This window comes from Bos mutus, chromosome 13, assembly GCF_027580195.1.
Source record: "Bos mutus isolate GX-2022 chromosome 13, NWIPB_WYAK_1.1, whole genome shotgun sequence".
In the NCBI taxonomy this organism is placed as follows: Eukaryota; Metazoa; Chordata; class Mammalia; order Artiodactyla; family Bovidae; genus Bos; species Bos mutus.
This window is the reverse complement of record NC_091629.1, coordinates 19,442,818-19,465,413: the sequence shown is the minus strand read 5'-3', so window position 1 is coordinate 19,465,413 and position 22,596 is coordinate 19,442,818. Positions and strand designations below refer to the sequence as shown.

Sequence of the window (22,596 nt, the reverse complement as noted above, 5' to 3'; positions counted from 1 at the left end):
CACCTGTCGTCCAGCTCACCCACTGCCTCTGTATTTCAGGGGCTGCAGATGGTGACAAAAAGGCCGGAAGCTGCTGCCAAGCCGGGAGTCAGGAGCTGCAGCCAGGGCTCAGGCCTTGAAGACACAGGAATCCACTTACACCTGCCCCCAGCACTGAGCCTGCTCTTACCATGGACCTAAACAAAAGACTCTTGAGAGTCCCTTGGACTGCAAGGAGATCCAACCAGTCCATCATAAAGGAGATCAGTCCTGGGTGTTCATTGGAAGGACTGATGTTGAAGCTGAAACTCCAATACTTTAGCCACCTGATGCGAAGAGCTGACTCATTGGAAAAGACCCTGATGCTGGGCAAGATTGAGGGCAGGAGGAGAAGGGGATGACAGAGGATGAGATGGTTGGATGGCATCACTGACTCAATGGACTTGGGTTTGGGTAGACTCCAGCAGTTGGTGATGGACAGGGAGGCCTGGTGTGCTGCGATTCATGGGGTCACAAAGAGTCGGACACGACTGAGCGACTGAACTGAACTGAACTGAAATAGACCCAGCTGCCACCATGTGTCCCCTACCTCCCCAGAGCCTCAGCTTCTCCTCTGACTTCTCTGCCCTCACAAGCATACAGGATGGCAGGAACTAGGAGATCTGGGGGCTCCCCACTGTGATCTTGTTTTGGGGGCCTCTCTGGACCTCAGTCTCCCCACCATACGATGACAGGGTGGACCAGACCAGCATCACCCAGACCAGTCACAGCCCTTGAAGGTATCTGCGCCAGTCCAGGGTGAAATGAGAAAAAATGAACCCAGCAAGGGTCATGCTTGAGGGTGTAGGCTCTGCAGCCAGCCCCCCCAGGGTCCCAACTGTGAGACTCTGGGCAAATGACCTAGGCTCTCCAGGCCTTAGTTTTCTCATCCATCAAATGGGGTTTCTGAGGCACCTGCTTCATAGAGCTATTATGCAGATTAAATGATTAGCACCCACTGATCCTACATGTACACATGTGTCATAAATGTCCCAGGGTACTCATATGTGTCAGCAAATGCCTGTCCTTTATTCTGAAACTGTGTTGCTGTTATTTTTTCGAGTGGTTGAAATGTCTTGCTTTTATGAGGTGCTGGTTATTAATGGTGCCACCAAAAATCAATACACTGTCCTTACTGAATCTCTTTTCCTCACTACCTGTGGCCATGTTCCTCTATCCACCGGGCCATCACGTCCTTCAGCAGGTCCCATCAACCTCATCCCCCAGAGTGAAGTGAAAGTGAAAGTCGCTCAGTCGTGTCCGACTCTTTGTGACCCTATACAGTCCCTGGAATTCTCCAGTCCAGGATACCGGAGTAGGTAGCCTTTCTCTTCTCCAGGGGATCTTCCCAACCCAGGGATTGAACCCAGGTCTCCCACATTGCAGGTGGATTCTTTACCAGCTGAGCCACAGGGGAAGCCTAAGAATACTGGAGTGGGTAGCCTATCCCTTCTCCAGCGGATCTTCTCAACCCAGGAATTGAACCAGGGTCTCCTGCATTGCAGGCAGGTCCTTTACCAACTGAGCTACCAGGGAAGCCCAAAGCTGTCCCAGTTCTCCCCATGGCCTGGTCCAGAGCACCATCCTGTCTACCTGGGCAGTTACAGCAGCCTTCTAACAGGTCCCCCAGCCTCTCTCGTGTTGTGACCCACCCGAGCTATGATCCAGTCTCCATCCAGCAGACAAAGAGAGCTTTTAAAGCTCTAAGTCCAGGACTTCACCAGTGGTCCAGTGGTTAAGAGCCCACCTTCCAGTGCAGGGGACACGGGTTTGCTCCCTGGTTGGGGAACTGAGATCTGACGTGCCATGGGGCTACTGAGCCGGCACATCACAGATGACGATCCCACCTGCACAGCCAAGACCAACACAGCCAGAGAAATAGACAAATATTCAAAAAACCAGTTCTACATCCAGTAGTGTCACGTCCCCTGCTTACACCCCAACGTCACTCATCTTACTTGGAATAAATTCCATAGCTTTGAGGTTCTGTGAGACCTGGTTTCTGCCAACTTCATCCTCATTGCCTTGCCCCATCTCCTCAGCTCATTAGGCTCCAGTCACACTGGCCATCTTTGCCAAGCATCTGGGTGACCAGCAAGGCCCCTTTCCTGGCCTGTGTCTCCTTTACGACCCATAGGCTGAGGACCAGGTGACCACTCAGAGTCCCAGGTACAGAATGGCATCTTGCAGCCTTGGCTTTGGAGCATCCCAAACTGCTTCTGCACCATAAAGTCCTCTTGGTGCCCTTGGCCACTCTTCACGGCGGTCCAGAGTGCGGGGCTCACCTGAGCAGGAAGCTGTAGGAGAACTCGAGGAGCCCCATTTCGTGCCAGCCACTGCCCGCTTCCACGGTGTCACCCAGCAGGACAGTGCGGAGGTTGGTATACATGGCATCCGTGAGCGCCTGCAGCTCTTTGTGGAGGAGAGTCCTGGGGCAAGGAGCAAAGGAGTGAGAGTGCAGCTTCCAAAAATATACATATATGCACACAAGCACCTCCTTCCCCAGACCTCAGAGTCCCAGGGCTCCCGCTCCTCTTTGGAAACAGAATGATATTATTATTTCTATCACTGCCAACAACGGCAACAGTTATTATTTATTGTGCCAAAACAACCTCATTTCATCTTTTGACCACACCAGGGATAGCAGTTCCTATTATGATACCCATTTTACAGATGGAGAGACTGAGGGACAGAGAAGACAGTAACTTGTCCAAGGTCACCCAGACAGTAAGTGATAGAGCTGAGACTGAAACCCTGATCTGCCCAACTCCAGAGTCTGAATGCTTAATCATGATAGTCGTCCTTGCTTAGATAAGGAACCCATAGACTTACAGAAGAGATATAACTAAGAAACCAACCATTTCTCCTTGAGGTTCAAAGTTAGGGAGATCTGTTTGGATAAAGTGTCCCCAACCAAGGACTGCTGATAAGTCATGACTCCGAGTGAAGGCTACATGCAGAGCAAGGCAATATGGCTGGTGATCTGGTCTTATTATTTATGTACCTAGGATTCTGCAGAGAGGACCAGTTCTGGGAGAACGTGTGGCTGAAGCTAGAAGCCTCTCTGTACTGAGCCTCCACAACATTCAACATTGAGCCATGACTGAGCATGTGATTAGAAGCTGGGAAAGATGAGGTCTTCTGTCTAAGTTTAAGGCCCCTCTACAGTTTGCAAGAACCTAAACCACAAAGGATACCACTGCGTCTAGTGAAGAGTCCACGGGGTGGTGCAGAGCCGACGTTCAACAGCGCCACCTGGTGGCAACAACAAGAACAGTACTAGTGTCGCAATCAGGCGCTCCAGCTCTCTGTCGCCCCCTGCTGTTTGGAAATAGGATAGATCCCTTTAGATAGCGCAAGCCCCTGGTTTTTTTGAGAATTCAAGATGGGAAGACTTCCAGGGAGGTTTTGTGAACTTCCAGATAATAAAAGCTTTTGGATGTTTCATTACTGGAAAAACAATAGACATGACCCACGTGAGACAATATGTTAAAGGGCTTAACACAGTGCTCGGTACCTGGGAGCTGCTGGCTCAGTGATCAACACTGATACCTCGACTCCAAGCGGGAGTCCTCAGTGGGGACTGTGGTCATCAACAGAGGCAGCAGCCATGCCCAGAGGACCTCATGCCAGCTTGCAAGAAAAGCCCAGAAGCTCCTGGGAGCAGACGCTGGAGGAAACTGGGATCTTCCCTGGGTCAGGGGATAGCATGCGGTGAACTAACTGTGGACTCTTGTTGCTAATGGGACCATTGGAATAGCGGGATCCAGGACACTCAGGCTCAGGAATACTCCTAAAATCTGCTCCACAAAGCCAAGGTCAGACAGAGTACTGCCTCTCATCAATATTCACCTTACGATGCTGGCCTCTCCTCAGCTTTAGCAGTCCTGCAAAACCCAGACCCCTAGATGCTTTTCCTGACTCCAGGAGGTGACTCTGTCTAAAGATGACTGCCAGGCCGCATGCACTCTTTAGGCGCAGATGCAGTCTTTTCTCCTCAGTATCTTGTGGGGAGGAGAATGGGCTGTGGACACAGCAGACCCGGGTTCAAATCCCAGTTCTGCCACTTGCTAGTAGCTGACCTTGGGTATGTCCTGTCACTTCTCTGACCCTCAGTTTTCTCATCTGTAAAATATGGATAAAAAAATACCTACCTCTAAGGCTGTTGCACAGATATGAACACGTGCCTATCAAAGGGAAGCCACCAGACTTCCCTGGTGGCTCAGAGGGCAAAGCATCTGCCTATAATGTGGGACACCTGGGTTCGATCTCTGGGTTGGGAAGATCCCCTGGAGAAGGAAATGTCAACCCACTCCACTACTCTTGCCTGGAAAATCCCATGGACGGAGGAACCTGGTAGGCTACAGTCCATGGGGTCACAAAGAGTCGGACATGACTGAGCGACTTCACTTTCATTTTCAAAGGGAAGTTGGTGTCATTCTGTGCTTGTGAATCTAAGACAATGACCAGCATGTGAGTGAAGACAGTAGATGTGCTCACAGGTCCTTTTGTCGATGTGAACATCCTTTATGTTTCGGGACCTGCTGTGTGACCTCAGGCAAGTCGCTTCTCTTCTCTGAGCCCTGGTGTCCTCATCTATAAAATGGGGCCATAAGTTACCCTTCAGAATTGCTAGGAAGACTCATGAGATCATATGATGCCCAGCACAGAGTATGGACTCAAAAACATTAATCACCCTACTACTTCCATTTGACGGATGCAGAAACAGAGGATCAGAGAGGGTGGGTGACTTGCCCAAAGTCACAAAGATAAGCAGTGGGAAAGCTGGGATTTGAATCCAGGTCTGGCTGACACCAACCCCAGTCTTCTACTAAAAATCAGCCCTGCCTCTTGAAAAGGAAAGAATTCTTCTTCAATTCCCTGCATTTTGTTTTTTGCTTTGTTTTTGTTTTCTCAAAACAAAACTTTTTTTTTTTTTTTTTTTGGTCACACCACAAGGCATGTGGGATCTTCCCCAACCAGGGATTGAACCCATGTCCCCTGCATTCCGGCAAGGAGTCTTAACCACTGGACCACCAGGGAAGTCCAAAATGAAAAGTCTTTACTGGACACCTGTTGTGGAGACCGGTTCAGCCCATGCAGGACTTGAACCACACAGGTAGAAGCTGACTGACCACCCGGGCCCACCCATCGGGTGCCATCTGCAGCCACTCACGGTTTCATCTTGGACTTTTCATCACCGGGGTTATAATGCGGAAGCTGCACGTCGAAAATCCTCTCCATGAGGAAGACGGCGTAGGCGTGGAAGTCCAGCCTGCTGCGGGGCTCCCACACCACCGCGTCGTAGGAGTGGGGATCCAGGAGGACCGTGACGTGCCTGCCGCCCACCAGCACCTGGGGAGCGGGCGGGGATGGAGCGAGGAGCACAGCCGTGCGCAACATCGGTTCTCAGGGGCCGAGGGTTTCCCTGTGCCAGGCACTGGCCCCACCAAGTATGTTACAGACAAGGTCCCTTCATCTACCCCTCATGACCACGCTGGGAGGCAGGGACTATCATTTACCCACTTAAAGCTGACATGTGAGGCTTAGAGAGGGCACAAATTGTGCCCAAGATGACACAGCTGAGAAGTGGCAGAGCTGGGACTGGGATTCAGCACTTTTTTGCACCAAAGTTTATGCTCTTAACTACCTCACGTGTAAGCATCTGCCTTGGTTGTCTTGGTTGTTGTATTTCCAGCAGCCAGGAGACAGTCTGTCTACAGAAGGCAGCAGATGGACCTGTGTGCATCACAGGTGGATGGACTGGATGGATGGATGGAAGGATGGATGGATGGATGTTGGTAGATAAATGCTGGTGGATACATTATAGGTTCATGTGGGTGAATGTATGGATGGATGAATGGGCTAATGAATGGAAGGACAGAAGGAGTGATGGACGGATGGATGAACTGGGTAGATGAATACATGGATGGATGGAGGGATTAAAGAATGTTGGTGGATAAATGGTAGTGGGTCCATTACAGGTATGTGTGTGTGTGTGTGTGCATGGATGGAAGGAAGGAAGGATATTGTTGGGTAAATGCTAGTGGATGTGAAAGTACTATCTACTTCTTCGGGAGGCTGAACTCTGTATATAACACACTACTCAAGATGGGAAGGAAACTGGAGAACTGTGATCCTGTAGTCAACAAAGGTAAGGGTATTTCCCCTCAGATGTCGGTGGAGGGTGTCACAACTGTAACAACCCATTGTCTTGGCCCTGTTTTCAAAATGTGGTCCATGCGTCATGTTAATCAAACTCTTATAAAAGGCAGGCCCAATACCCAAGAAAAAAATGCTTCTGGATGGATAGTTAGATGGGTGGATAAGTGGAAGGACAGATCACTGAATATACACTGGATGGAAAGATGGATGGATGGGTGGCTACAAGTTGGTTGCAAACGAAGTGTATAAATGAATGTTGGGTTCATGGATGGCAGGGTGCTAAGTGGACATTGGGTCAACAGATTGAAAGGAAAATGTTGGATAGATGAAAGTTAGAAGGATACATGGAAGTGGATGGATCAGCTGACTGTCAGGATACTGAAGTGGTGGATGGAGACAGACATACATATACGTGTACAAAGTGGACAGACACTGGATGTTGAGAGGATGGATAACCGAATGCTGGGTGGCGGTGGCGGATGAATGGCCACATGGGCAGGTAAGTAGGAGAATGGAAGCTGCTCGAAACTGAATCTGTGGATGACGGGTGGAGGGATGCTGGGTCCATGAGTGTAAGAACACCAGATAAATGTGAGTAGACAGATGGAGGATTGGATGACAAATAAATGAACAGACAGATAATGGATAGGTATTTAGAAAGGTGGATAGAGGCTTGATGGAAACGGAATACACAAATGAATACTAGATAGATACTAAGAAGGAAGAAGGCTGCTTAGATACTGGGCAGAGACACAAAGGATAAGATGCTGGATGGGTGGATATGTGATAGAAGTTGAATGAATGGATAGAGGTCAGTTAGATGAATGTGCATGCATTTGATAGATCTTGAATGCACAGCGGGGTGTTGGGAAGATGCTGGAGGGGTAATGAAGGGATGTGTGTTAGGTGAGTGTTGGAGTACAGTTGGATAGGCATACAGAAGGTTGGCTGGCCCACTGGACAGTTAGCATATGGATGGATATTGAAGAAATCAGTAAACAGCAGGTACGCCTGGTCCAGTTGCTCATCCCCTTCCTTCCCAAGAGGCACTTACAGTAAAGATGTCCCCATGCTTCTCCTTCATCCTAGTGAGGAAGCCGGCAGCATCTTTTCCAAACTCCAAGGCGTGGCCCAGCCAGGGGATACTGCCCAGGTCCAGGGGAGGCTCGCCAGGTCGCCTGCAGAAGTCACGGCACTTGTCACCATTGGGTAAAGCCCAGAAGAAGATAAAGAGCGCGAGGCAGAGACCTTGGGAAGCCTGGCGTGCCGCAGTCCATGGGGTCACAAAGAGTGGACGTGATCTAGTGGCTGAACAAGAACAAGGCCTCCCTGAGAAGACAGTTAATCAAAGACTTGAAGGCAGAGAGGGAGGGAGCCACACGGAGGGCTAAACAGAGAGCTCCCAGGCAGACAGAGCAAGTGCAAAGGCCCTGAGGTTGGACCACGCCTGGTGTGTTCGAAGAACGGTGAGGGGGCCAGTGTGGCTGGATTGGCAGCAGCAAGAAATAGCGGAAGCTGAGCCAGGGTGGTAACAGAGGCCAGACCAAATGCGGTCTTGGAGGCAACGCTTGGGTCTTTAGCTTTTTCTCTGAGGTGGGAGCAGAGGAGGGATAGGATTTGCTCAGGTTTTTACAAGGCTCCTTTTACTGCTGAGTAGGGAACTGACCACAGGGGTCTGAGAGTAGAAGCTGGGGAACCATTTGATGTTGCAACATATCAGGGGGTCCAATCAAGGTGGTCATCTCCCTGCAGGTGTATAAGGATACAGAGCTCTCTGTGTGAGCCAGCAAGGACCAGGGTCCTGGTCATCTCACACTTCCTGTCATGTCCACCAAGAGAGGATGAGGTTGGAGAGGATGGCAATGAACAAAACGAATAACCCGATTTAAAAATACACATAGGAATCTGCATAGACAGTTCTCCAAGGAAGATACACAAATGGTCAGGAAGCACATGAAAAAAACGCCCTACATCATGAATCACTGGGGAAATGCAAATCAAAACAACATGTAGCACCACTTCAAGTCCACTAAGAGGCCATCGTTATAAAACAGAAAAAGGGAAATAAGGGCTGGCAAGAATGTGGAGAAATGGATTGAATCCTCATGTATTTCTGGTGCGAATGTACAATGGTGCAGCTGCTCCAGAAACTAAACTGGCAGTTTCTTGAAAGGAAGAGTGACTATACGACCCAGCAACAGATCCAAATAATCGAACACACATGTACACACATCAGTCAGTGCAGTTCAGTCGCTCAGTCGTGTCCGACTCTTTGCGACCCCATGAATCGCAGCACGCCAGGCCTCCCTGTCCATCACCAACTCCCGGAGTTCACTCAAACGCATGTCCATCGAGTCGGTGATGCCATCCAGCCATCTCATCCTCGGTCGTCCCCTTCTCCTCCTGCCCCCAATCCCTCCCAGCATCAGAGTCTTTTCCAATGAGTCAACTCTTCGCATGAGGTGGCCAAAGTACTGGAGTTTCAGCTTTAGCATCATTCCTTCCAAAGAAATCCCAGGGCTGATCTCCTTCAGAATGGACTGGTTGCATCTCCTTGCAGTCCATGGGACTCTCAAGAGTCTTCTCCAACACCACAGTTCAAAAGCATCAACTCTTTGGCGCTCAGCTTTCTTCACAGTCCAACTCTCACATCCATACATGACCACTGGAAAAACCACAGCCTTGACTAGATGGACCTTTGTTGGCAAAGCAATGTCTCTGCCTTTCAATATGCTATCTAGGTTGGTCATAACTTTTCTTCCAAGGAGCAAGCATCTTTTAATTTCATGGCTGCAGTCACCATCTGCAGTGATTTTGGAGCCCCAAAATATAAAGTCAGCCACTGTTTCCACTGTTTCCCTATCTATTTCCCATGAAGTGACGGGACCGGATGCCATGATCTTCATTTTCTGAATGTTGAGCTTTAAGCCTTTTTCACTCTCCTCTTTCACTTTCATCAAGAGGCTTTTGAGTTCCTCTTCACTTTCTGCCATAAGGGTGGTGTCATCTGCGTATCTGAGGTTATTGATATTTCTCCCGGCAATCTTGATTCCAGCTTGTGCTTCCTCCAGCCCAGCGTTTCTCATGATGTACTCTGCATATAAGTTAAATAAGCAGGGTGACAATATACAGCCTTGACGTACTCCTTTTCCTATTTGGAACCAGTCTGTTGTTCCATGTCCAGTTCTAACTGTTGCTTCCTGACCTGCATATAGGTTTCTCAAGGGGCAGGTCAGGTGGTCTGGTATTCCCATCTCTTGAAGAATTTTCCACAGTTTATTGTGATCCACACAGTCAAAGGCTTTGGCATAGTCAATAAAGCAGAAATAGATGTTTTTCTGGAACTTTCTTGCTTTTTCGATGATCCAGCAGATGGATGTTGGCAATTTGATCTCTGGTTCCTCTGCCTTTTCTAAAACCAGCTTGAACATCTGGAAGTTCACAGTTCACATATTGCTGAAGCCTGGCTTGGAGAATTTTGAGCATTACTTTACTAGAGTGTGAGATGAGTGCAATTGTGTGGTAGTTTGAGCATTCTTTGGCATTGCCTTTCTTTGGGATTGGAATGAACACTGACCTTTTCCAGTCCTGTGGCCACTGCTGAGTTTTCCACATTTGCTGGCATATTGAGTGCAGCACTTCCACAGCGTCATCTTTCAGGATTTGAAAGAGCTCAACTGGAATTCCATCACCTCCACTAGCTTTGTTCGTAGTGATGCTTTCTAAGGCCCACTTGACTTCACATTCCAGGATGTCTGGCTCTAGGTCAGTGATCACACCATCGTGATTATCTTGGTCGTGAAGATCTTTTTTGTACAGTTCTTCTGTGTATTCTTGCCACCTCTTCTTAATATCTTCTGCTTGTGTTAGGTCCATACCATTTCTGTCCTTTATCGAGCCCATCTTTGCATGAAATGTTCCCTTGGTATCTCTAATTTTCTTGAAGAGATCTCTAGTCTTTCCCATTCTGTTGTTTTCCTCTATTTCTTTGCATTGATCGCTGAAGAAGGCTTTCTTATTTCTTCTTGCTATTCTTTGGAACTCTGCATTCATATGTTTATATCTTTCCTTTTCTCCTTTGCTTTTTGCTTCTCTTCTTTTCACAGCTATTTGTAAGGCCTCCCCAGACAGCCATTTTGCTTTTTTGCATTTCTTTTCCATGGGGATGGTCTTGATCCCTGTCTCCTGTACAATGTCATGAACCACATTCCATAGCTCATCAGGCACACTATCTATCAGATCTAGTCCCTTAAATCTATTTCTCACTTCTACTGTATAATTATAAGGAATTTGATTTAGGTCATACCTGAATGGTCTAGTGGTTTTCCCTACTTTCTTCAATTTAAGTCTGAATTTGGCAATAAGGAGTTCCTGATCTGAGCCACAGTCAGCTCCTGGTCTTGTTTTTGCTGACTGTATAGAGCTTTTCCATATATAGAGCTGCAAAGAATATAATCAATCTGATTTCGGTGTTGACCATCTGGTGATGTCCATGTATAGAGTCTTCTCTTGTGTTGTTGGAAGAGGGTGTTTGCTATGACCAGTGCGTTCTCTTGGCAAAACTATTAGCCTTTGCCCTGCTTCATTCCGTATTCCAAGGCCAAATTTGCCTGTTACTCCAGGTGTTTCTTGACTTCCGACTTTTGCATTCCAGTCCCCTATAATGAAAAGGACATCTTTTTGGAGTGTTAGTTCTAAAAGGTCTTGTAGGTCTTCATAGAACCGTTCAACATCAGCTTCTTCAGTGTTACTGGTTGGGGCATAGACTTGGATTACTGTGATATTGAATGGTTTGCCTTGGAAACGAACAGAGATCATTCCTTTGTTTTTGAGATTGCATCCAAGTACTGCACTTCAGACCCTTTTGTTGACCATGATGGCTACTCCATTTCTTCTAAGGGATTCCTGCCCACAGTAGTAGATGTAATGGTCATCTGAGTTAAATTCACCCATTCCAGTCCATTTTAGTTTGCTGATTCCTAGAATGGCGACATTCACTCTTGCCATCTCCTGTTTGACCACTTCCAATTTGCCTTGATTCATGGACCTGACATTCCAGGTTCCTATGCAATATTGCTTTTTACAGCATCAGACCTTGCTTCTATCACCAGTCACATCCACAGCTGGGTATTGTTTTTGCTTTGGCTCCATCCCTTCATTCTTTCTGGACTTATTTCTCCACTGATCTCCAGTAGCATATTGGGCACCTAATGACCTGGGGAGTTTCTCTTTCAGTATCCTATCATTTTGCCTTTTCATACTGTTCATGGGGTTCTCAAGGCAAGAATACTGAAGTGGTTTGCCATTCCCTTCTCCAGTGGACCACATTCATACATCAAGACACACACTATTGTTCATAGTAACATTAATCATAATAGCCCCAAAGTGGACCCAACCCAAATGCCCACTGACTGATGAACAGACAAACACAGCCTGGTGTATTCATCCCGTGGAACATTATGCAGTCATGAAAAGGAGTGGAGTCCAGATTCCTGCAACAATGTGGAATCACCTTGCAACCGCCATGCTGAGCGAAAGAAGCCAGACACAAAAGACCACACAGTGTGTGAGTCTATTTCTATGGAATGTCCAGAAAAGGCAAACCAATGGAGACGGAAAGTAGATTTGTGGTCTCCAGGGTCTGAGGGGAGAAGGGAATGGAGAGACAGCTCATCAGGACCAGGTTTCTTTTTGGAGAAATGAAAATACTCTGGAGTTAGATAGCAGTGATGGCCACACCACTGGTGACGATACTAAAAACCTCTACTAAAAACGATACTAAAAACACATAATTCATTATATGTTTTGAAAGACTGAATCTTATAGTAGATGAACTGTATCTCATTAAATAAAAAAGGAAGGTGATATGATACAGTGAGAGGGTGGTCAGGTAGGGTCTCTCCAAGGAGGTGCCATGTGACCAGAGACCTGAAGAAAGAGAGGGGTGAACTTTACAGACAGAGGGGACAGCAAGTGCAAAGGCCCTGGGGTAGGAGCACACAGGGCGAGGCTCTCAAGGCAGCAGGAGCCCATGTGGCTGGAATGGAGAAGACTGTGGGGCTGAAAGACTGGAGACGACCTGTGGACCAGAAGGGCAAGTGGCCAAGGAGAGAGTCTGCCTTTTATTTCAAGTGTGATGGAGACCCTCTGGAGGGTTTGAAATAGGATTTAAGAAGTAATGTGATTATGCTTTCAAAAGGTTGCAAGAGGGAATTCCCTGAGTGTCCCGTGATTAGGACTCTGCACTTTCACTGCATGGGACACAGGTTCGATCCCTGGTTGGGGAACTCAGATACTAAGATGGTGCATGCCACGCAACACACCCCCATCCCCCCAAAAAAGGTTGCAAGAGCGAGAGGCAGGAGGAAGACGTGTCAGGAGACTAAATCAACATAGGTGGGAGTGGAGGCTGCAGTCCCTCATGAGCCAGGCCTAGCATCCGACTTCCCCGCTCCCAGGACAGGGGGCTTTGGTGCCTTGCCCAGCAGACCAGGGGGGACCACCTTCCCTTCATCCTTTTCCCCATCCCAGTCTACCTTCCTCCACCATGGCCTCTTGCCTCCTCAGTCTGACTGTTCCCCAACATAACCCAAACAGGGAGACAGGTGGTGGATGGTGAGACTGGCTAGACTGGAGGGTTGGAGTCCAGGCAGTCTGGAAGCCCCAGCAGGGGTGAGGGCGCAGGGCAGCAGGAAGCACCTCCCCAGCCACCGCCTCCTCTCCCCACCCCCACCCTGCCCCTGAGCCCCTCACTGAGCAGACTCACAAAGGTGCAGGCGGCTCTGGGACTCGAAGCGGGTGCGGCGGAGGACCCTTCTGTTCGCCCCTCATCTCTCTGGGAGCCAGCATCTCCCGAAGGCTCCGTTTCCAGGATGGCAGAGCACGGGTGGGAGGAGCCCAGTGTGCACCAGCCCCCGCCCAGCTCAGGTCGGAGCCCAAGGACACAGGAGTGGAGACTTCTGCACCAGAGCGGGGATTCGGAGGGGACAGGACAGGTCAGGGGCCCGACTTGAGCACCTCCTGGCTTCCAACCAGCCCTGCTTCTTGCTGGCCATGAGACTTAGCTTCTCCTGCCCGTTTCCTCGTCTGTAAAACTGGAGTGTTGACACTACTGACCACATTGGGCTGTGACAAAGATGAAGCGGTTACAGAACAGTGCCCGGTGCCTGGCAACCGGGGGCAGCTGGAGCGGGGCCAAGAAGCAGGACCAACGTGACTCTTGGGTGCGTCGGCTATATGGCAGGTCCTATGCGTTCTCCAAGGGGTCTTCCCTGGTGCCTCAGGGGTACAGAACCCACCTGCCAGTGCAGGAGACGCAGGTTCCATCCCTGGGCTGGGAAGATTCCCCTGAAAAAGGAAATGGCAGCCTGCTCCAGTGTTCTTGCCTGGAAAAATCCCACGAACAGAGGATCCTGGTGGGCTCCAGCCCATGTGGTCGCAAAACAGTCGGATGCGACTGAACGACTGAACAACCACAGCATGAATTTTCCAAAGGTTTCCTTGCTGGGTGATAACGACTGATGCCTGATGCGGCCTGAGGCTCACTGGTATTGGGAGAGCCAGTTCCTAGGCAGGTTGATAAGAAGCTCCGAAGCAGTGGTACTACAATATGTAGATGACATTCTGCTCTGTGCTGAGACAGAGGAAGCCTGTTCACAAGCCTCAGAAGATTTCTTAAACTTTCTGGCAGGCTGCAGTTACTAGGCATCGAGAGAAAAGGCTCAGCTCTGTCAACAATCTGTTAGATATCTGGGCCTAATCGTATCAGAAGGGACTAGGGCCATAGGCCCCAAGAGGATTAAACCTATACTAAATCATCCCCTACCTATGACTTTAAGACAATTGAGAGGATTTTGGGGAATCACAGGCTACTGTCGCATTTGGATTCCAGGTTATGGGGAACTTGCCCGGCCTTTATATAAACTTATAGCTGAGACTCAGCAGGCCCAAACCGACAAGCTGGTTTGGTCTCCAGATACTCAAAAGGCTTTTAAGGCTCTTCAGACTGCTCTCCTGCAAGCTCCCGCTTTGAGCTTGCCCACAGGGTCAGAATTTAATTTGTTTGTCACTGAAAGAAAAGGTTTGGCCTTGGGAATTTTGACACAACCCCGAGGGCCTCACCTGCAACCTATTGTTTATCTAAGTAGAGAAGCAGACGCAATTTCACGTGGGTGGCCCCACTGCTTAAGAGTAATTGGGGCAGCGGCTTTATTAGCACCTGAAGCTTTAAAAATAATTAATGGACGAAACCTTACTGTACTGACTTCTCATGATGTGAGTGGAATCTTAAATTCTTTTTTTTTTTTAATTTTTATTTTTATTTTTTGGAATCTTAAATTCTAAGGTTAATACTTGGATGAGAGACAGTAGGCTTCTTAAATATCAGTCATTGTTGTTAGAAGGACCAGTAACTAAGCTTAAAGTTTGTGTAAATTTAAATCCTGCCACTTTCCTTCCTGAGAAGGAAAATGAAACACCTGATCATGATTGTTCCCAATTCCTAACTTTATGCAGCTCGGGAAGATCTAATGGATACCCTGTTAGACAATCCTGACATGGAAATATTTACAGATGCTGGTTCTTCTGTTTGGGAGGGGAAGCGTAAAGCAGGTTATGCCGTGGTGATGGCTGAATAGGTTTTAGAAGCAAAATCTGTCCCCCAGGGAACCAGCGCTCAGCTAGCAGAGCTTGTGGCTCTGACCTGAGCTCCAGAGTTAAGCAAAGGGCAGCAGGTAAATATACTGATTCTAAGTATGCTTATTTGACTTTACATGCTCATGCTGCAACATGGAAAGAAAGAATTTAAAACGGCAACAGGAGAACCTATTAAGCATTTCAGAGAGATCCAGAGACTTTTAACTGCTATATATTGTCCTAAAGAAATAGCTGTTATGCATTGCAAAGGGCATAGCAGGGATGCGAGTAAAGAAGCCAAAGGTAATCAGCTGGCTGGCTGTCAAGCCAGAACGAAACCCCTAGCTGCAGATGCCTTTGATCTGGACCGGTACTGTGAACAGGAAAAACCACAGTACACTGAGGAAGAATTAGAAAGATATGAGAAAAGAGGAGCAAAGATGACTGATAAAGGATGGTTACAGTCCGAGGACGGACGATTAGTACTTCCTGAAATTGCTCAATGGAAAAGTTTTCCTAAAGCTTTAGAATTAGCTAATCATGTAACTCAGCTCTCAGCTTTCCAACAGGCACTAACTGAACTCCGGGAGATGACTCCTGACCCAGTGTGAGTCAAGCAAGCCTCCATCTGAGCCAGGAACGGAGGTCCTGATAAAAACATTGGGATCTAGGGGCCAGTCGCTTGGGCCCCTCTGGGAAGGCCCTTACCAGGTTATTCTTTCTTCTCCCACTGCTGTCAAAGTGCCAGGAATTGATTCATGGGTGCATCACACTCGAGTTAAGAGGTGGTACCCTGACCAGAACCAAGTGGCGTCGTTTTATGCCTTTTCTTTCTATGCTCTGACTTTGTACTCTTCAGATGGGCCTGATAATCTATGTGGGCCTACTTCTGCTGACTCTGTAAGTCCTGAGTCTGCCATTTGACCCTCCAGGCAATGCCTTCCTGTCCTGGGCTCATTCCTACTTTGCATTCCGCGATCGGTCTAATTGCTGGGTACTTTAATAAAACTTTATTACACAAAAGCTCTGAGCGATCAAGCCTCATCTCTGGCCCCAGATTGAATTCTTCACCTCCAGAGGGCAAGGATATCAGCATCTTTTCGTGGTTCAGCAACGACCTTTCAGTATTCTTTGCAGAAGGAAGTATTCCTATCAAGCCCATTTTACAGCAGATGAAACTGAGGCCCAGAAGAGGCTAAGCCACTTGCCCGAGGGCCCACCGTGGAGGGTCTAGGTCTCTAATCCAGGCAGGCCTGGTTACGGAGCCCACAGTCTTTATCCAACCCTGGCCCCAATTCACCCCAAGTGGCCACGTGGACCCCCACTTTTCCGGTGAAGTGACTGAGACACAGAGAGGTTTCAGCGACCTGCCCAGATGCAGGAGGTTTTCGCCCAAGACCTATTTTGGGGAGTGGGTGGGGCTTCCTTTCCATGCCTTTCACTCAGGCTGCCACCGGAGCTCCCCAGCGAGCCCGCTATTATTGCTGGCATCACTCATCTTTCCCCAGTGAAGTCCCGAGGAGGCGCAGACAAAGGCAGGAAGCTGGGGGCCTGGGCGTCTGACCCTTGAGGTGCCAGCGGCTCCTTCAGCCCACGGGCCTGGAATCCAACTCAGGCCCCAGTCACATTCCAGGGTGACTCAGCCAGAGGCCAGCAGGGCGGAGGAGGCTCTATTTTGGGGTCTGCGGTCTCTAGCCTCGCCCACTGACACTCTCACTGATTTGAGGCACCGCCAGACCCTGGGGGACAGGGATGCCGGGCTTGACTCTCTCATCCACAGCTCCGGCCCATTCGGTGGACCACTGCCCGCCCTTTCTGGTTCAGATACGGAGGCAGCTCTTCTGATCCTCCCGGGAGCCTTGATTCTCACCACAAGAGTTCCTCATTGGTGCTCAAAACCTGCTCATTATTTGCTCACAGACCCCCACCGCCAATCCCACGTCCTGTCACGTCTCTCTCTCCCTTGAAACTTTGAGAGAATCAGGGAGGAAGTCATGCCTGGAAAACACCCACCTTTGGGCCCCTTGACGTATCCCATCCTTTCTGTGCAGAATGTGGACACTTCTTGTAGACCTAGTCCTGAGAACAGTGGGAATACTGGAGTGGGTTGCCATTTCCTTCTCTGTCTGGGATATAGTAGGCGCTTAATGCATATGTCTCAGTTGAATGAGATAAGCACACAGTTGGTGCTCAATGAGCAGCACCTGCCTCCCGGACTTGAAAGAGGGTTCAGGGAGCTTGTGCAGGTCAGGCGCCTGACACACAGCCCATGTTCTGGATGGCCCAGAACAGAAGCTGCTCTTTTAGCTGAGCAGTGTGGGTAGGTGGATTGCCGGGCTTCTCTGCTCAGGAGTCTCAACTCCTTCAGGGCCTCGGGGAGGATTCCATGGGGGACCAGAGACGCTGTTTGCTGCCCAATTGAGTTGGAACCTCCTGAGCTTCTGTTTAAACTGCTTAACCCGTTCCTTCCCCAGCATTCATTTGCAGGCTGCCGGCTGCTCACCAAGGGCTCCCCCAACCCTCTGCACTTTTCCCTCTCGTTGCCTCCAGGGTGTAGAAAAACCACATGGCTGGCTTGCTCTAGCTTGTTGTTTTCCCATTTTTGCAACGGAGACAGATTCATAGAACTGTTTCTCAGCATAATAAAGAAAGAAACAGTAGAGCAAGCACAGCGATAAGTAGAAAAGTTGCGTGTTGGAGAGGCAATAGGGAGTGGTGGGGACTGTGGCAAGGTTTAGAGAGAGTTCTGCTGCTGAGTGCCAGGCAATTGCCACGAGATCTTCCAGGAGAAGCAGGAAATCTGGAACTGTGTGAGTGGACTCCCCCAGTTTTCTCCCCTTGTACTGTGTGGTGCACACCAGACCCACCTGGGTCTGAATCCAGCCATGGACTACCATTTGGGGACCTCCAGTTACTGCACGTTGAAATGAGACAGTTATCTGTGCCCAGTAATTCTATATCCTGGAAGGGCCCAGAGCAGCCCTTGTGCCTCTAAGAACCCTTATCTGATGCCACCATGACCTCTGATTCCCCGCCCCCCACCCCCGCCAGCGAAAAGGGTCTCCCACCCAGGAGACCTCTTCCAATGCTCCCTGCAGCAGCCACAGAAGCACAAAGAGGAAGACCAATGCATTCACCCTGCTGCAGTGGGATGGGGCATGGGAGACCAGCTGCACGAGCCATCTCAGAGCACAGATGGAGAGACTAAGGCCCGGAATGGGAGACCAGCTGCACGAGCCATCTCAGAGCACAGATGGAGAGACTAAGGCCCGGGAAGTAGAAAGGATGTTTCTGATATTCACAAGGGAGAGCATTAGCCCCAGAGGGCCCAGGAGTTAGACTTCCAAGTCCCAACCCAAGACCTCCTAACTCCACACTCACACCAGGGGAAACATTCATGGTAACTGAGCCAGGTTTGAAAAATCTTTACCTTGATGGCAGAAATTTGAATTTGGACTGGGAACTAGATATTAAGAATTATCTTTTGGGTTGGGGGCGGGGGCGGGGGGGCGGCTCCCCTCGTGGCTCAAAGGTAAAGAACCCGCCTGCCAATGCAAGAGACACAGGTTTGATCTCTGGGTCAGGAAAATCCCACATTGAACAACTACTCAGCTTGCTCTCTAGAGCCTGGGAGCTGCAACTAGCCCCCGGCTGCTAGAGCCCGTGCTCCTCAACAAGAGAAACCACCGACGTGAGAGGCCTGTGTACCACAGCGAGAGAGTGGCCCCTGCTCACCAAAACTAGAGAAAAGCCCACACAGGAGTGAAGACCCAGCACAGCCAAAAAAATAATAAACTGAAAAAAAAAAAAAGAATTATCTTTTAGGGAACTCCTGGCAGTCCAGTGGTTAGGACTCTGTTCTCACTGTCAAGGGCCCAGGTTTGATCCCTAGTGAGGGAACTAAAACCCCACAAGATGTGCTGTGCATCTAAAAAAAAAAAAAAAAAAAAGACAGTAGAAATCTATTTTTTAAAAAAAGAAATTTTAACATGTATGCTGAAATACTTAGTGTTGAGATATCATAATATTTGTAATTAAAAATAGTATCAACTGTCAAATCAAGTGGCAGGTGCAAGAGTTTCCTATACAATTCTTTTTATTTTTTCTATATAGTTGAAATTTTTCATAATTAAAAATGTTTTGATTTTTATTTTTAAAGGCCAAAAGTAAAGACAAGAGTAACTGACTGGACTGAAGGTGAAGGTGAGGTGAAGTTGCCCAATTGTCCGACTCTTTGCAACCCCACGGACTATAGCCTACCAGGTTCTTCCGTCCATGGGATTTTCCAGACTGACTGAAGCAGTGCTTTTTTTTTCTTTGAATGAGAAAAGCAACAGTTTTGGACCCAGCTAGATGTACAGTATAACTTTCGTGCAGACATAAGGAGGTCACTTAGCCTTCCTAAGCCCCAGCTGTCAGGTATGGTAATGGACCTCACCTGGGGTGCTGGCCAGGAGCGAGCAATGAGCCATGGGAGAAGCATGGCCTTGAGTGTTTTGACTCAAACTTTGAATCACTGTCTACACAGCATCAGTCTCATGTCTCTCTTTTCCAACACTTGATTATTTGTCCTTCCTTCCATCTATTCAAGGCTATGGTTTTTCCAGTGGTCACGTATGGATGTGAAAGTTGGACTGTGAAGAAAGCTGAATGCCGAAGAATGGATGCTTTTGAACTGTGGTGTTGGAAAAGACTCTTGAGAGTCCCTTGGACTGCAAGGAGATCCAACCAGTCCATTCTAAAGGAGATCAGTCCTGGGTGTTCTTTGGAAGGACTGATGCTGAAGCTGAAACTCCAATACTTTGGCCACCTCATGCGAAGAGTTGACTCATTGGAAAAGACTCTGATGCTGGGAGGGATTGAGGGCAGGAGGAGAAGGGGACGACAGAGGATGAGACGGCTGGATGGCATCACCGACTCGATGGACATGAGTTTGGGTGAACTCTGGGAGTTGGTGATGGACAGGGAGGCCTGGCGTGCTCCAATTTATGGGGTCACGAAGAGTCGGACACGACTGAGCAACTGAACTGAAGAATCTTCTGATTGTAGCTGCTTCTCTTACTATCTTAACATCATGTGGTTTAAGACTTTTGGGCATTCAGATCATGAATAAAATGTGTGGGAAGAGTGAAAATTCATTTCTTCTGAAAATTAAAAATTCTTACAGCCTAGATTTTTAATCCAGGTGACCCAGTCTCAGTTTCCTCCTCTGTAAAACAGGGGTAACAAGAGTACCCCCTCGCTGAGCTGGAAGAAGAAAATGAGACTGGGGGTCTCAATTGGGGTCCCTGTGGGGTCTTCCAAGGGTCCAAGCAACTGCCCTCATGGTCTACAAAACGCTCCCCACCAGCTGTCAGTGACCCTCATACCCACCATAGAGCTATATGTGAAAGTCACTCAGTCGTGTCCAACTCTTTGCGACCCCATGGACTGTACAGTCCATGGAATTCTCCAGGCCAGAATACTGGAATGCATAGCCTTTCCCTTCTCCAGGGGATCTGTGCAACCCAGGGATCAAACCCAGGTCTCCTGCATTGCAGGCGGATTTACCAGCTAAGCCATCAAGGAAGTCCATAGAGCTACATGGACAGATGTCAAAACGAAACTCTAGAGGAAAACAGCAGAGGTGCAGTCCAAAAACAACTCTTTACAGCATTTCCAAAAAGCCTGACAACTTAGCAAAAATAATTCATAATCCATGGGGAAACTTATCTGTGGTCTTTTTTTCTTTTTCATTTTTCCAGGCAAATGATTGAATGTATGGTTTTAAGTTTCACCTGGAAAGATGTCTAGAGGTTGAAGAAAACTAGGGTGAAATCATTGTTTGGAAATTCAACCAACACTGTTTAAACTAAAAGGTTTCCAGAAAACTTCTGTAAGCTTCAGACACACTGATTTAAACACACTTTCACTTCCCTGAGTTTTCTATGGGCAAATGTCTGAGTGGATGAGAAAAGCTGGGAGGCTGAGAAGATACGACAACCAAAGGCACTGAGGCACCCTGGATGAGATCCTGGCACAGAAAGAAGACGTTAATGGAAAAACAGACGAAATTCAAATAAAGCTTGGAGTCTGGCTAATTTTAACAGGCCAGTGTTGGTTTTTTTAGCTTTAATGATTGTACCACGATAACGTAAGCCATTAACAATAGCTGGAATTTGGTGAAGGGTATCTGGGAACTCTTTGTACAACTTTCCTGTAATATAAAACCAATGTAAAATAAAAGGCGTACTTAAAAAGATCTGGAAGGTTCCTCCCAAATTAATCAACAGGAGAGGTACGGAATTGTTGGGAGGGTAGTTAGAAGGGCTTCAGTCTTATCTATAATGGGATAAATGCTTAAGTCAAATGTAATTCCTTGTTCAGTTCAAATTAATCTTTTAAACATTTTTTAAAAAGAGACTTAACTGCCATCTCCTTGATTTAAATTTTGCTTTTCTCCTAAATGGCAGATTGTCAAAGGAGCAGGAGAATCATAGGAAGATGAGACATTTGGTTCTCCTTCTCTGCCAGGCTACCAGACCTCAGCAGAAGGGAGCCCCCTTTCCAGGAGTGCGTTTCTCAGGCAGAAGGAAACACGGAGGCTACTCAGCCCCTTCCCCTGGGTCGGGGAATCCTGTGGAAGGTGGTTCCAGGCCCGGTAAGAGGGCATCCTTCAGAGCCTCTGCCTTCCTGGCCTCAACCCTGCCATCTGTGTAATGGGGAGAGGAACAAGGCTGCCCACACGCTGCTGAGAGCGCGGCTGGGGGCTGATGCAGAGCTGCTGCAGGACGCAGTCAGAGGCTGAAGGGCAGGAGAGGGCTTCTTCCACCCGGGAGTCACACGGAGCGTGCCCACGCACCCACTCTGCACCCCTCAGGGTTCTCACTGAAACCCCTTCTCAGGTACTGGCGCGGAGCTCTGGGCCAGGCCTGAGCTTCTTGCGGTCCAGCCCTGTTAGTGTGTGCGGTGGGTCATCAGCCCTCTGGGACCCCAGTCCCGGCACCTTCCCGCGCGCGTCTCCCCAACTTTGGGCCCGGCCCTCTCCCCAGGACAGGAGATGAGCGCAGAAGCCCCCCTGACCGGAACCTGGACCCCCACCTCCAGCCTCGCCTGGGGGATGGTGGGGACAGCGGGAAGGTGACCCCCTCCTGCCCGGGGAACTGGAGCTGGGGTAGGGGGCTCCGACACGGGCCTGAGCGGGCTCGGCGACCCCCTGGCTGCAGCCGGGGGCGCGCGCCCGAGCGGAGACGCCCCTTTGTCTAGCCTGGGGCCGCGCGGGCCGGCCGGGTTGTGGGGGGAGCCGGGACCCGGCCGGCTTGGGGGGCACTCACCGCGTGCGGCGGCGGGTCAGCAGCAGCAGCAGCAGCAGCGCGGCCAGGAGGCCGAAGACCACGGCCCAGGACATGGCAGGGCTGGCGTCCAGGCTGAGGCGGCGGAGCGCGGGAGGCTGGCTCGGGGGCTTCGGGGCCAAGGGGACCGGGTCCCGGGGCCGACTCCGCCCCCAGCCCACGCCCCGCCCACCCACCGGGGGCGGGGCCCGCGAGCGCTCCAGTGTCCCCAGGGCGGGTGGGATCGCTCCCGGGCTCAGCTCCCAGGAGCAGGCTCCCACCCGCTGGCCCTGGAGAGGGGGCTTGGTCGGACGAGCTGTGGAAAGTGCGGCTGCCGGGGAGGGGAGATGCTAGCTGGAAGGGAAGGCGGACGACGGGAGGGGTGATGTAGGAGAGAGAGGGGGACTACAGGGAGGGAGGGGTCCTGCGGGGGTGGGGGGTGGGTGCTGTTGAGCAGGGATGGGGGACC

General features: G+C 49.5%; 1 protein-coding gene across 1 annotated transcript in view; it reads right to left on the bottom strand.

Annotated features, from left to right (window-relative positions):
* PTGIS (prostaglandin I2 synthase) overlaps positions 1-22,395 on the bottom strand; it is a 49,770-nt gene extending 27,375 nt beyond the window's left edge. Inside the window, 4 exon segments of the mRNA XM_070381059.1 lie at positions 2,304-2,447; positions 5,195-5,373; positions 7,238-7,361; positions 22,131-22,395. Coding sequence (XP_070237160.1) covers positions 2,304-2,447; positions 5,195-5,373; positions 7,238-7,361; positions 22,131-22,204 — 521 coding nt within the window. The 5' untranslated portion in view covers positions 22,205-22,395.
* Between the last annotated feature and the right edge of the window lie 201 nt (positions 22,396-22,596).